Below are 14,744 nucleotides of genomic sequence, written 5' to 3'. Positions count from 1 at the left end.
TTAAAAGTTCTACTTAAACTGGCGTGATTAGTTGAGACTTGAGATTAGATTTTTGATAGATTTAACTACTTATATATATATATATATATATATATATATATATATATATATATATATATATATATATAATATAATTAATATATAAAAGTTTATATGTACTAGTTTAAGGTTAAACTAGATTACTGAATATTTATCTCATAAGATAGATTCTTATCCACGTGTTACCGACACGCGCAATATTTCCTTTCCTAGTTTATTATCAACACGTAAAATTTTTAAAAAAAAAATAGAAAAAAAGAGAAAAAGTTGGAAAATTTCCCGGCGCGAACCCTCACGAAGCGCTACCCAGCTTCTACTAACTCAAATCCAACGGCTACGATCGCCCCATCAGTGACCCTTCCCCTAATCTCGAATCGTAATCGTAAAAGTTAAAAAAAAAAAAAAAAAAACCTTAATCGTTCGGTCTCGGTCTCGGTCTCGGCGATGCTGGGTCGCCTTCTCCTTCCCCCTTCTTCTTCCCGCACGCCTTCTTCGCCCCTTCTCTCTCTCTCCTCCCTCTCTCTCTCTCTCTCCACTCCAATTTTTTCTTTTTTTTCCCGATATTTTTAATTTATATATATATATGCACACTTCTCTCTGGAATACTCTCTCTTTCTCTCTCTAACTTTACTCGAACCTTCTCCTGCTCCACTCGTCGCACGCTCTACACGCGTCCACCCCATCGTCGTCGTCGTTGTCGTCGTTGCCCTCTTCGCCTCGCCCCCTTTTAGGGTTTCCGCTCCAAACCCTAGCCTCTCGAATCGATCGAGTCCTCTCTCCCACGCGCGCCGCCCCTCTCTTCGGGTGCGATTTCCTTCTCCTCAATCCGTTCCTTCGTTTTTTTTTTTTTTTTTTTTTTTTTTTTTGGGAATTCTTGTGGTCTTCAATTTGGAGATTAGGGTTTCGGCGATTTGATTCTGATTTCTTTTTTTCTTTTTGTTTATAATTTTTTTTTTTTTCAGTTGATTCGTGGTGGTGGGGAGGGATTGGAGTCATGGCGATTGTGAAGAACAACTTTAGGGTTTCTAGATTGGACGGCGATCTCTCGCCGAGTAGTCAGCGGACTCTTTCGAGTGCGGAGGGGGACGAAGATGCGATCCGGATCGCGTCGGGGGAATCGGGGGGTTCGGACGCGTCCTCCCTTCCGTGCACGGCGACGGGATCGGGCGAGCTCGAACCCTCGGAGCCTGGCTTCGCCGGGACGGAGCTATGCCAGGTCGGGAACGAGGTCTGCGCTCTCCCTGTCGAGCTTTACGATCTTCCCGATCTCGGATCGATCCTCTCTGTCTCCACCTGGAACGAGTGCCTCTCCGAAGAGGAGCGCTTCGCTCTCGCAGAGTTCCTTCCTGACATGGACCTCGAAACCTTCAGCCAAACCCTAAGGGAGCTCTTCGCGGGTAAGAACTTCCACTTCGGGAGCCCTCTCAATACTTTCTATGATCGGCTAAAGGGCGGGCTATACAGCCCTAAGATCGTAACCTACCGCCGCGGGCTCAACTTCTTTCATAGGTGCAAGCACTATCATTTTCTCCGAAAGTATCATAATTCTATGGTGGGGCGCCTTAACCAGATGAGGGATGTTTGGCAGAACTGTGAGGATTACAGTATTGAGGAGCGGCTTCGAAGGCTGAATATAGTTAAAAGCCAGAGGTCTTTGGATCGTGAGAGGAATGAATATGCTGAATCTGAGACTGATACAGAGAGCAGACATTCAGGTGATGGATACAAGATTGAGCGGAGGCCTTCGTATGACACAGCGTTTGCAGAGAAAAAGAAGAAAAAGTTTGGTAAAGAGAATTCAAAGGGAGTGTTGAAAGTTGCTAAACTGAAGAATTCTTCCCAAACGGGTGTTTCTCGGACGGTTAAAGCCGCAGAGTATTATTTGGATGAGAGGGGATATGAGATCAGCATGCAGAAGAAGAGAGAAGGCTTGCTGAAGCCAGGGAAGAAACAAAAACTGAGGAGAAGATATGAGGAGGGCATGTTCGATGACAATGAATATCTTGACGGGTATGGTGGGTCACCCTATTACCAAGGAAACGGGAGCAGTGCCGATCAATTGGTTACTATAGCTTCTTATGATCCCAAGTCTTTTGATACCTATAATAAGAAGACTAGTTATTTAAAGAGATTCCAGCATAATGTGATGCAGGAAGAGGCAATCCCGTTTGTCCAAGATGCTAGGTTTGATGATTGGAACATCAGAGGCAAGAAAAAGAAGAATGGGCATGATTCGAAAGTCAAGTCATCTAAGAATATACCTGTTCAGATGGATGACTTGAGTTGCTCGTATGATCACAGAGCAAGAACATCAGAAGGGAAGATCAGAGGTGACGATTATCGGTATGGCGTAATGGGCACAGAGTTCGCTAAGGATACTACTTTGTTTGATCAAAGTGAGGAGACAGAATCTGATGAATCTGAACGAGTTGAGGAAGGTGGAGATAAGATCTCTCAGTTCAAAGCTGTTAATCCTATTTATGACTCTAAAAAGGCCAACAGACTTAGGAAAACAGATAAAAGAGGTTATGCTAGTGTTGCTCCAGATGTTGAGCCCTACTCTACAAAGGGGAAGCATAAAGGAACAATGAATGAGCCCAATTATATGAATGAGGTTAAATTAATGAAGAAGGGACATGCACTACAGACTAGTGAAAACTTCCGGCCATCATTAGTGAAGAGTTACAAAATGGGGAGAAAACAGAAAGGGGTGGTTGATCTGGACGCTCCTCTGCAGCAAGCAAATTACATGCCTGAAAATGGCAGCCCTATGTTGGAAGAAAGAAATGAAAGTATCTGTGATAGGTCGACCATGCCCTTATTAGGTTGCAACTCTGTGATGAAGAAGCCGAAAGGAAAGACTGATTCTATGCACCCAGATGAGCTTGCTGAATCTTTTCATTTCGAATCTAGTCCACAACGGCAGCTTGATGGCCCCATTATCACTAAAAAGAAGGGAAAAAGGAAAGCAGAAACTGTAATGGAGTCTCCAGCATTGGTAGTGCCTGATATGACGGTGCCACAAAACAGTACAGTGGATGTGGAGACTGAGAAACCACAAAAAAATCCATTTACACTGATCACGCCTACGATCCATACTGGCTTTTCATTCTCTATCATACATCTTCTTTTGGCTGTTCGGAAGGCAATGATTACTCAGAACGACGATACTACAGCGATTCAGAGCAAAATGGTTCAAGTATCAAATGGCATAAACAGCTTGCCTCCTCTCACAGTGCAGGAAATAGTGAATCGAGTTAGATCAAACCCTGGAGATCCATCTATTCTTGAAACACAGGAGCCGATTCAGGACTTGGTGCGAGGAGTGCTGAAAATATTCTCATCTAAGACGGCACCTTTAGGAGCAAAGGGGTGGAAGCCTCTTGTTGTATATGAGAAGTCGAGCAAAGGTTGGTCATGGGTTGGTCCGCTCACACCTAGTCATGACAATGATATTATTGAAGAAGAGACTTCTGAGGAAGCATGGGGAATACCCCATAAGATGCTTGTGAAGTTGGTTGATGCGTTTGCTAACTGGCTGAAAAGTGGCCAGGAGACCCTTCAGCAGATAGGGAGCCTTCCTGCCCCACCTGTCTCAATGCTTTCGAACTTGGACGAGAAGGAAAGATTCAAAGACTTGAGAGCACAGAAGAGTCTAAACACTATTAGCCCAAGCACTGATGAAGTAAGAACATATTTCCGTCGAGAGGAATATCTGAGATACTCAATTCCAGATAGGGCTTTTGCCTATACTGCTGCTGATGGGAGAAAATCTGTTGTTGCTCCATTAAGAAGGGGAGGAGGAAAGCCAACATCAAAAGCTCGGGACCATTACATGCTTAAGCCCGACCGCCCGCCGCATGTTACTGTCCTTTGTCTTGTTCGCGATGCAGCTGCTAGGTTACCAGGGAGTATTGGAACTAGGGCAGATGTTTGTACCCTGATTAGGGATTCGCAATACATAGTTGAAAATGTCACTGATGCGCAAGTCAACCAAGTAGTTAGTGGGGCTTTGGATAGGTTGCATTATGAACGCGATCCTTGTGTACAGTTTGATTCTGACAGGAAACTGTGGGTCTATTTGCATAGAGACAGAGAGGAGGAAGATTTTGAGGATGATGGTACGTCTTCTACTAAGAAGTGGAAAAGGCAAAAGAAAGATGCTCCTGACATAACTGAAGGTGGTTCTCCTGCTGGGTATGATTATGAAGCTGACCTTAATGCTGATCCACCATCTTTAAGAGGAGAGGGGCCTGAACTTGTTTATAATGATAATGACATGAGGTCAGCGAACAACTTGAGTGACGATAACTTGGCTAGCTGGAAGGCTCTTCAATCAAATCCTTCAAGGGAAAGCAAAATGGCTTGTCAAGATAACTCCAATAAAGATTTTGATGATGAAGCATTTAGAGGGAGAGGCCAGTTGGGCTTTTTGAGTACGAGTTTATCGTGAAGAGTGCATAATTCTTGATTCTTATCTGCTGTTTATTCTGGTGCGACAATTTAGGTAACAGTTGGAAAAGCAACCTTAACTTTCTCATGATAATCCTCTAATTCAGTCTCAACTCTTCTTGTATAGTTTGGTTATTTTATTTCCAGGGATTCTGCTTCTGTTGATGTGTTTATTTTTTCCTTTTACTGCACTGATGCACTTTGAATTGTCAATTTACAAGGTTAGGGATAAATCATAGTGCATATTTGATGCTATACAAGACAAATATGGGCTTTCTGGGCCTTTGGCATGGTAGCTAAGAGTTCACATTTGATATATCTGACCTGTTTGCTGGGCTCTGCTTGCTTGTCTGTGTGGAGCCAATTTAATCAAAATGGAGAAAATGATGTTTCAGTGGAAAACATAAGAAACAGGAGAATGAGTCATGAAAAAGTGCTAGCTAAATCAGAATAGGCACCTTGCATACCATTATAGGATAATGTTTCTTAATCAAAACAAAGCAAGAGGTTGAATGGTTAGCATAGTGAAAATTGGTTTCGCGCTTTGATCTCTAGTAAATTATGGATTACTGCTTGGAAAAGTCACATGCGAGTCATGAGAGATAAGCTGGACTTCGATCGGTAGATCTTAATTGTTTCCCCAATCGTTTGCTATGTTCAATTGCTATTCCAACCCATCAATGTTAAAAAACTCAAAATACTATTTCTTTATTATGTTGCAGTTCTCCTCTCCCATGCCATCTGTACAGTTGACTCGCTATTTTTTCTTTACTGCATACTCATTGATTAAAAAATTGGCATTTTTTTTTTGATGATCAGTGCCACTGGTTCAACTTTTGCAGGGTCCAAGCGCCACCATAGACTTCACTATTAGCGCACTCCAAACTTAGTCTATCGATCAGAGGCTGGAATTTCGTGCTACATTTTGCGTTATTTGGCACACTTTAATGCTTGGGTACATGTACATTCTTCCATTCTGGTATAGTGAGTAAACTTTTTGAGGCGTAATAATTCTTCTTGGCGATCTGGGAATCAGAAAATTTCTTTAGTCTGCATAAATTTGTATAGTGTTATAGTGTTAACAAACTGCAACTGAGCCCTAATCTCTTCCTTTTTCTTTTCTTTTTCTTTTGGTTAGGAAGAGTAGTGGTAGTCCTCGATCTTATCTAACTTTTGCAATGTCATCCCCAGGTTCTTTGTCTTCTTGAAATTCTCTAACATATAACATCTGGGGGCACATGCTCTCTCCATGTGAATATAACCATGGCATGTTTTAGTTTTAGTCTCGATCTAGTCTCTGTTTCGTGTATAGTTGGTAAATGTTGGTTAAGGGTTTGCTTGTAATACGTGTTGTTTTTCTTTTTCTTTTTTTTTTCATTGGTTATCTCATTTGCAAACTCATAGCATTTTTGCTCTTTTTATTTTTTGGGTTAAGAATGGTGATGTTGACGGAGAGTTGTAGATCCACCAACTTCATCAATATTATGATTACTAGTATCTTTGATTAATCTGTAGATGCTTCATTGTAGTTTTCTATACAGTTGAGAGTTGATTCTTGTGGTGTACCATTGTAGTTCTTTCTTTATCTTGTACCAAAGTAAGATGCAGAGTTTGCAAATTAAGTAGAATCTTCAATTCATTGAGAAATCATTACTCTCTCTCTTTCTCTCTCTCTGTGAATGATTCTGATGTTGCCTTATCCAAATTAAGAAGATGCATCCGAGTCTTGAAAAGGTGAAAAACAGATTTAGTCTGCTAGAATTTGGGAGCCAATCTACAAAAATTTGCGAGCCAATTGGCAGGTTTGTGGGCGTCGCATAAGTTCTATCGTATTGCTTTTATGGAAAATGTTCTTGTTTGCTCTCAGGGTCTTTTTTTTTAAAAAAAAGATGAATCATAAGACAATAATGCATCATTAAACAAGAAATATTCGAACAAATGAAAAACATCTGCAAACTCATACTTGATCTGCATGCATGTACTTATAACATCATGCAATTGATCTTCATCGCTGGGCCCACGAACAAGAATACCTCAAACAAATGGAATAAGGAATTAGGCTAAAAATAAAAAAACTACATACACAGGCTTGATATTCTTTCTGTACATGCTTTAACAAGCAGCTGCTGCGGCTTATTTTTGAAATCATCTCCCTTGGTACTCAATTTATGGCGGTAAGAGGGACCCGCGAGTCTCTCAAGGCCTGAGATTGAGATTCATAGGCCCCCGAGAAATGCTTCATGTCGCCATTTGCATGCTTAGAAGCAGCCTTTGCCTCCCAGAATGACTTGAGTAGCTCTTCAAAAGCCGGGGTTCGCAGCTCTTCGATGGATGATACACTAGGTAGATTGATTGACCTTCTCCTTGGTGTTGAACAGGTCGGTTCATCCACCTGGTTATTTTATGTGAAAATGAGAAAATAAGAACATGCTTAGAAGAAACCAAGTTTTTGTTTCTTTTTATTCTTGTGCTTACCACATAATCTTCTTCCAGACACTTCCCTGCATTATCGGTGATCTCTACGATCTTATGATAATGGCCGCCTTTTAAATCCCTTAGCTGCTCACGGCATGGCACAAGCATGGAGTCAATGTTTGTGCATGCATCATGGTCAAGCTTCAGTGAACCTGGAAAAAGAAAAAAGAAAAAAAGAGAGAGAGAGATTATTCTCATGAAATTAGAGAAAGCACTGATACATTTTGTTCCAATCCAGGTATGTAATGAAAAAAGTCATGGGAGGTGAAGCATAGTATGAGATCTTACTGTCGATGGCAGAAAGGAGATCCCTGTTTGCAGTATTAACATCTTCAAGAGATGTTGAGACAGCAGAGGATAGCCTAGCACGTAGTAATTGATTGGCTTCCATCCCGCTCCTAACAATATAGAATGAAGATTAGAGAATGCCGAAGTAGAATAAACAACAAGTTTCGTGCAACCCAGTAGTAATATTCAGTTTATTTTTTGTTTCAAGTTATTAATTCCAGTACCTAACAACAGAGTCTACCGATTCCACATTTCTCCTTCCGAGACTCAGCAAACAATTCTGAGCATTTCTCCACTGCTGTGCACCCATGCTTGTCTTCTCCTTGCTGCATATGTTGTTAAGAAGGTCAAACATAAGAGCATTGTGATTGCTCATCTCTTTACATACATTTCCCAGCAAAATCTGAATTCTCTTAAGCCCTTCAAATACTTAAATATATGAAGTTTATATTCACTCACCATTGTTGATAACCTTCTTGTAAGCCACATCTACCACTTTCAACGGCTGCAGTATTCTCAAGATAGAGCTTTTCAGTCCCTTCCATGTAACTTCCCCATTGTACTTTGACAGATGAGGTAAAACCACGAGCTGCAGACATTTCCCTTTGCAGATTACATGTTCTATCACCTGCACTTGCTCGAAGACCATCAACAGCTGTTTGGACCTGCCAATAAAGCAAGCTCAAAATTTAAACAGTAACGACGGCACTATTTTGTCTTTTTTACATTCTGTGTTATACTGCCTTTACTCATCGTAGCTTGGTGAAAATTTGAATGCTTTTATCATCTGAAAAAGCGTTTAGAGAACATTTGTTGGCTGATACATTTTCAACAAAATGCATAGAGGATCAAGAACATGGAAAAGCAAATACTGCATTTGACAATCCAAATGTACTTAAATAGTTTCAGAAAGTGTATATGGAATGCTTTCCGTATAAACGGACCCAACATTTGCTTTTTCCTCTTCAGGTTGTACCCTACATAGATGCTAATAAAAATTCAATGAACCGTGCATAGTGCTTTAGGCTGCTCATCTGAACAAATAGAAAAGCAAATCTCTGATTCTACATGCTGAGTAAGATTGTGAACTATCAAAGACACAGAAGAATGATGCAATGCAAATTCAAGGACTGGAAAAGATATTCTCAGTTTTGCACCTTTCTCAACTAAGATTCAATAACAGAAAATTTTTTTAAAAAAAATGATGATAATCTAGCAAAATATAATTACCAGCTTTTTCTTCCTATCACTTGAACTAGCCAGCATCTCGGCCACTTTTTCTAACAGTTGTCTCTCTTCATTAGCAGCACACTCCTGGTCACATGACATTAAGTTAGAAAAGACGGGTACATAAAAACTCTTTGGACCACCTATTCAACTTAGTGATGGAAATACAACCACAAAATAACTGTAAATAACCTCGAACTTCTTCTCAAGCTCAAGAAGCTGTTTATCTTGCAAGGCTTGTGTTTCTTCCAAAATACTGCTGAGCTTGGATGCATGAGCATCTAGCGTGTGGAAGAAATTAGATGTGATCTTCGAAATAGAACGGGTTGCTTCCACAGCTCTAAGGTGTCCCTGGTAGTTGAATGTGAAAATAATTAAAAAATGGTGACTTAAAATGAAATATGGTGTCTGGAAAAGTTTTTAGAAATTCTTAGATCTCTGAATCTTCCAACCTCACGCTGCTGCCGTGCGAACTGGGCGAGTTTATCTTCTTGGTTAGAAAGGTTGCTTTCGAGTTCATTAAGTAATTGATCAGCTTCCAAAGCGATTCCCCTAAAACACTGTGAAACAGGAAAAGTCATAAAAAAACACTGGCAAAATTTGATAATTTACTAAGGCATTATTAAAGAAAACTTACATCCTCAACAGCTGATGAATGTGACTGTACTAAGGCATTATTACTAAGGCATTATTAAAGAAAACTTACATCCTCAACAGCTGACGAATGTGACTGTACTTGTGAATTCACTTTTTCAAATGTGGATAAAGAATTTTTGTCTAGTTCACCCGCTAAATCATCCAAAGATCTGATTCCGGAACCATACATGGCTTTCAGTTTCTCAACTCTTCCTCTCAGCTCCTCTGCAGCCTATACCACAAATATACAGAAGTGCTTCAACCATAAAATTCAACAGTTCTTGTAGCATGTGCCACAAGTTCAAGGAAGATTGTACACAAATATCCCTATATTATCATCTATTTACATATATATCGCTGATAAATCAGAACAACCATGTATGCCCTTAAAAATTGAGTTTGTCTTTGAGAAATTTTCTTTAGTAGGAAGCCATCCATTTCATAGCAGTTTCAAAATGGAAGTTTTTGTAAGGACGAAGATAATGCATAAGAAATCAAAGATACACACATAAGAAATTATGTTTGGAAGGGCATATGCGAAAGTTCAAATTTTGCAACGATATATACGTAATTAGATGATTTAAGGGAGGTATATACGAAATAAGTTCCGAGTTTCAGTATTCACTTGTAAATGAAACAACCTAATTAAAACGGGGAATTACCTCGGACTTTGAAGAGACAAAAGATTCCATATCTTCTTCCATTTCTTTCAACTGGTTTTCCTGTTGCATCACGGAAGCAGAGACAGTTCTATGCAACAGATCGAGCTGCTGATTCAATTCAGACTGAAATCTCTGAACAAGAATCTTGTTTCCATCTTCTATCTTGTCTTTATGTTCTGAAACTCAACACAAAGAGGATGTTATAAGAGATAACCTCTAATTCCATTGGTTGCTTACAGTGAAACGCCCACCAAAAGGGGAGTCTACGGAAAAGAGAAGGTACTGACCTATTTTGGAAAACAAGCCAGAAACATCTGCAGCTGCAATTTCTAGCTCAGACCGGAGTTGGTGTGCTCGCTCCACTAGGCCTTTTTCTGTAAAAGAATAAGAAGTTGAAGTATACTAGACTTAAGAGCACTTTACAAGGGGAAAAAAAAGATCTGGAAAATGCAATAATATTTCACGGGATTCAATAATGTAATATAAAAAAGGACATAATGTTTCAAGACAATGTAATATTGTTTCCTAACCTGATCTAAGAAGATTAAAAATCAGAAACTCCTTTTCTTTTATCGTCATGTTTGCTTGTCTATATCTTTCTTCTAGCTCAAGTAGAGCATTCTCAGTGTCCTCCAGCCTTTTCTGTTATTAGAGAGAAATTTGAAAAGTATTATTATTCGATTAAAAGAAACTGATTAAGATTATGCAAAAACTATAGTAAACCACCTGAGTCTTCGCAAGCTTGTCACCTAATTCTGCACTCAACAGTTGTTGAGAAGTGTAAAGCTCTTGAAGGCCAAGCAATTGCTGTTTATTGATGTTATAACAAAGTCAAAGCGTTATTCACAATTAGCTTTTCAATACTAAATTATTAACTCAAATAAGGTACCTTATCCTTCGTATCCAAATCGAGTTCAAGCCGCTCAATTTTCTCTGTCATGGCCTGAACAAAAAAAGCATACTTGTGAGAAATTCTAGTCCACCATGAGAATGTGTTTTCCTTCAGTTTTGCTAACAAGCAAGATAATTCATCAAGCCACCAAGAATGAACCTTTTTCTCGGCTTCCTCTTGTAAATAGCGATCCTTTGGAATGTATATCCCATTCTTCTCTCTTGCAGCATATACCTCTGAAGAAAGACAAAAATTCAAGATATTTAGCATTACTACTGTTTGATTAATTGCAATATACAGAACTAGCTAAGCAACTCAACTGCAAGCTAAATTTCATTTATATTCTCATGAATTACCATCATAATTGAATAACTACCCAATAACCTATAACTGTTATAAGGTAACTAACATAAAATTAACAAAACCTTGTTTAAGGCGGTCAATTTCAGAGTACAAATCCTTGATCATAGCAGATTTCATCATCTTCTGGTTAATCTGTAGGATAGTGAGAGGAAAGGAGAAGTCAAATATCACATCTAGAATAGCAAGTTGCCAAATCAATAAAGACCAAGTCAGATTTATTAATCACCTCAGGCCTGTTCTTGATGTTCTTTGCACGGTGTGCATAATCTAATGTGCTCAGTGTTTCTTCCAAACAGTGGATGGAAGGCGATACGGTAGCAATAATGCAGGTCTTTGTTTTCCCTCCTAGAGAGTCCCTGAGTAATCTAGTCAATTTGCTATCTCTGAACCCATGAAAGAAAAAGAAAAATGGTTAAGCAAAATTCCAGCATCAATTCCCAGAAACATACATCCAATGAATGCCATTAGAATCACCTGTAAGGAACATGGCAGGAGTGCTCCACAAGGGCATTGATAACACGGCCGAGTGTGAGCAAACTTTTATTTATTTCTCCAGCTTCTCTTGCTCTGCCCTGCAATATCAAGTATTTTCACTGTAAATATAGACTGCTTACTTGAAGCCTCCCACAAAATGGAGAATTACCAAATCAAACCTTAGTTGTCAACATAATGCATGCTTGGCAAGGCTCACAACTCCTTTTTTTCTTTTCTTATTTGTTCCTTAAGTTCAATGCAATTAAAGGCACCTAAGCAATGGCCTTGGCTTTTTCGTTATTATGATTGCTCTCAGACACCACCATTTCGTGCTTTGTTTGACCAATAACACATGAATCTAATAGTGACTTCTTTTTAATATTTTCTGTTTTTTAAATAGAGGAGCTAGCAGTTTAACTAACAATAATAGAATAAAGAAGCTCATCACTAGTTGCCTTCAGTTGCACAGGACTTGAGGACTGCAAAAAGGCCTAAAATAAACAAAATCACCGCCAAACACGTGCTTAGTTGTAAATTCCTAAACGTTTAGGTTGCGAAGTAACAGTCAAATCATATTTACTCACATCTCTAGCACCAGACCGTGAGATATTCTCCGAACCAGCAAGATCCACAAGATTAAGCTTCCCACACTTGATCATCTCCTCCCCTTCAGGAGTGCACTCCTTGATGTGAATCGTGATTGAGAATATCGAATGAGATCGACTGCTTTGCTTGTTCAGCAAAGTCTCAGCAGTACGCCTTTTCGCTGACCCTTTATCTAAGATTTTATAGATCTCGCCTGCTGAATATACAACTTCCTCTTCAAGCCCTCTTACAAAAACACCGCCTTTTCCATCTTCCATCAGAGCTATAGGCTTCTTGGACTTGTCCTCGGAGAATTTCGATTCGTCAGGTGCCAAAAGGTCTGTAATTTCCTCATTATATAGCTCGAGAAATGTTACTTTCATGCTGTATTCAGCACATTGGGCTTCTAGAATGTCAAAGATTAGTCGTACTGCCCTCGGGATTACTCCAGCATCAGTTGGGAATTCTCCATTCTGAAAATCAAATCAATAACTAATTAATTTCAGGTTTGTTGCAAATTTTGTCCCTGAAGTTTGGCCTCAATTTTAATTTTAAATGTCATATTTTAGATTGTAAAATTTAAGTCTCTTTGTTAGTTTACCAGAACCATCAATTGAAATCATAGTCAAATCTCAACTAACTTTGCACTTGAGAATTTATAAAACCAAAGGAAAAGATATTTGCCTAGAGCTATAGCCGAAATGGATAGTTTACCTTAATCTTTCTGCTGCCACCTCCTTCCATGGTGTAAGTTTTCCCCGTGCCGGTTTGGCCGTAGGCGAAAATGGTACAGTTATAGCCCTCAAGAACCTCATTCACTATAGGAGAGATGGATTGGTCGAACAAATCCTTTTGCTTCGATGTCGGACCGAATACCTAATCAAAATTACACGAATAAACAACCTTTCAGCTAAATTTTGAATCCAAAGGAAATTGGATACGAACTATAAACAATCTTTCGGCTAAATTTCAAATCCAAAGGAAATTGGATACAAACTATAAACAACCTTTCCGCCAAATTTTGAATCTAAAGTAGATCGAATACGAACTACATTGCAGAGAAAGATCAAAAGAAAGAGATTTACGACCTTGTCGAACATAAAGGTTCTGTCGATCTGCTTGTTTGCGATGGTCTGAAGCGCGGAAACCTCTCTGCGATGCTCATTACACGAAATCACCACTGGTGTATTCACCCTCGTCTCGTCGTCGCTCAGAGGTCTAAAACAACTCAAACCACAAAAATTACCATAGTAACGGAACACTAAAAAGGAGAATTATTTCAGAGTCGATTTAAGCTTAATCCCACCTGCATCGAAGGATAACTTGAACATTAACCCCCTTCTCTTTATCATACTTCGGATTCGAGTTCCCATTCGAATCATTCGATCGGAAATCTCTTCCACTCTTATCGCTCGATTTGGGGGTTTGCGAAGGAGACATCGGGATCGCTCCTCTCTTCTGTGAGCTCTCCATCCTCCAAGCTCCACTCAGCTACCAAATCAAGAACCCTAAATCCCCGATTCTCGAACCCTAGCTACTAAATCCGTCCACAAAATCCCCCCAAAAAAGGAGAAAAAACTTATCCAATCAGATCCGCTCGATCTCAACCCTAAAAACGCAACAAAAACCAAGAAAAAATCCAAATAAAATGCGATTTAAACATCACAAAAGACTAGGGCAATGTGGGAGAAGAGGAGGACGCACGGGCGATCAATTGAAGCGATCGGCGATCTAGAATCGCCAAACAATCGGGAGAGATTTAGAGAAGGAGACGAGGAAATCGTAGTCGCCGGCGATGATTTCAACGAAACAACAGCTCGTGGTCTCTTTCAATCGCCGATTCTTTTTTTTAAAAAAATCTCTTTTCAAAAAAAAAAAATCTATACTTTAGTACCTAAAAGAAATTTAAAAAATAATTTGGAGAGGAAAAAGATGTTAGAGAGAGCAAAAGAAGAGGAGAGTGTAGAGAGAGAGAGAGAGTTAAAAGGGAGAGGAGAGCTACTAACCGTTAAAGGGAATTATGAAGGGGAGCGTGACGGCGTGAAGGAGCCGTTTGTGACCGTTAGGAATCAGGTGCCGTAACGGTCTCCCCACTACGGCCATTAACACTTTGCGCTCCTTATTTCAAACTTTAGACCAGTGATTGTTTAATTTTATTTTTTAAAAAAATGTTAAGCAAAGAGGAGAGGAGAAACTCAATTTTTTTTATTTGCACTTTTTATTTCAACCTTTAGATTAGGGGGTGAATAATTTAAAAGGGTTAACTGCTCCAATTGTCACGCTAAATCCAATTAATAGTTTCTTCACAAAGTTCTCTGTGTAGCTTCTCATTGCGGTAGATGTTAGTATTTTGAATTGACGCTTACTTTTTCTGAATTCATAATTTTATTTTTATTATCTATCCTTATGAAGCATAAAAACTTCTTTGTTTGCTAAATGCTTGAGTTAAAGTAGAGAAGTTATTGTAATGAAAAAAAATAGATTAAGCTGGCAATTAGCAGCGATTAGAACTAGAGTAGTAAGCTTTATAAATCAAAATCTCGATATGCAACGAAGGCACATTGACTTAAAACAAAATGATAAATTAATCTCTTGATCCCAGATTTCAAGTGAGATACCAAGTTCTCACTCTCCATCAATTGGTTGAACAT

The 14,744-nt window shown here is 39.3% G+C and overlaps 2 protein-coding genes across 3 annotated transcripts; one reads left to right on the top strand and one right to left on the bottom strand.

Annotated features, from left to right (window-relative positions):
* On the top strand, positions 470–5,866 carry LOC109709162. Of its 2 annotated transcripts, XR_002215891.1 has the most exons (3): positions 470–843; positions 1,002–4,546; positions 5,334–5,866. XR_002215891.1 is itself a non-coding variant. In XM_020231250.1 (2 exons), exon 2 carries the CDS (start codon positions 1,034–1,036, stop codon positions 4,490–4,492), a length of 3,459 nt encoding a protein of 1,152 aa, XP_020086839.1. In that variant the 5' UTR covers positions 470–843; positions 1,002–1,033; the 3' UTR covers positions 4,493–4,651. The 2 variants fall into 2 exon arrangements, 1 of the variants encoding a protein (XP_020086839.1); XM_020231250.1 differs by lacking the exon at positions 5,334–5,866 and having other exon boundaries at positions 1,002–4,651.
* Positions 6,382–14,003, bottom strand: LOC109709216 (kinesin-like protein KIN-5A). The gene is made up of 23 exons (XM_020231322.1): positions 13,798–14,003; positions 13,400–13,702; positions 13,182–13,311; positions 12,808–12,969; positions 12,093–12,566; positions 11,509–11,606; positions 11,261–11,417; positions 11,097–11,166; positions 10,831–10,907; positions 10,669–10,722; positions 10,506–10,586; positions 10,310–10,421; positions 10,067–10,153; positions 9,780–9,955; positions 9,188–9,349; positions 8,934–9,041; positions 8,674–8,832; positions 8,485–8,568; positions 7,714–7,919; positions 7,479–7,580; positions 7,255–7,364; positions 6,967–7,118; positions 6,382–6,883 (listed from the first exon to the last, which is right to left on the bottom strand). Exons 2-23 carry the CDS (start codon positions 13,564–13,566, stop codon positions 6,653–6,655), a joined length of 3,159 nt encoding a protein of 1,052 aa, XP_020086911.1. The 5' UTR covers positions 13,567–13,702; positions 13,798–14,003; the 3' UTR covers positions 6,382–6,652.

The sequence above is a fragment of the Ananas comosus genome, linkage group 4 (genome assembly GCF_001540865.1).
Source record: "Ananas comosus cultivar F153 linkage group 4, ASM154086v1, whole genome shotgun sequence".
Taxonomy (NCBI): domain Eukaryota; kingdom Viridiplantae; phylum Streptophyta; class Magnoliopsida; order Poales; family Bromeliaceae; genus Ananas; species Ananas comosus.
This window is presented reverse-complemented; position numbering and strand designations above follow the sequence as displayed.

What these genes read in the sequence shown, in the direction of transcription:
- LOC109709162 (XM_020231250.1), top strand. Translation starts at nt 1,034, where the DNA reads ATGGCGATTGTGAAGAACAACTTTAGGGTTTCTAGATTGGACGGCGAT.
- LOC109709216 (XM_020231322.1), bottom strand. Translation starts at nt 13,566, where the DNA reads ATGGAGAGCTCACAGAAGAGAGGAGCGATCCCGATGTCTCCTTCGCAA. An exon ending in AATTGACCGCCTTAAACAAG is followed by an intron (nt 10,908 to 11,096) that starts GTTTTGTTAATT and finishes GTCTTTCTTCAG; the next exon opens with AGGTATATGCTGCAAGAGAG. An exon ending in TCTCCTTTCTGCCATCGACA is followed by an intron (nt 7,119 to 7,254) that starts GTAAGATCTCAT and finishes TTCTTTTTCCAG; the next exon opens with GTTCACTGAAGCTTGACCAT.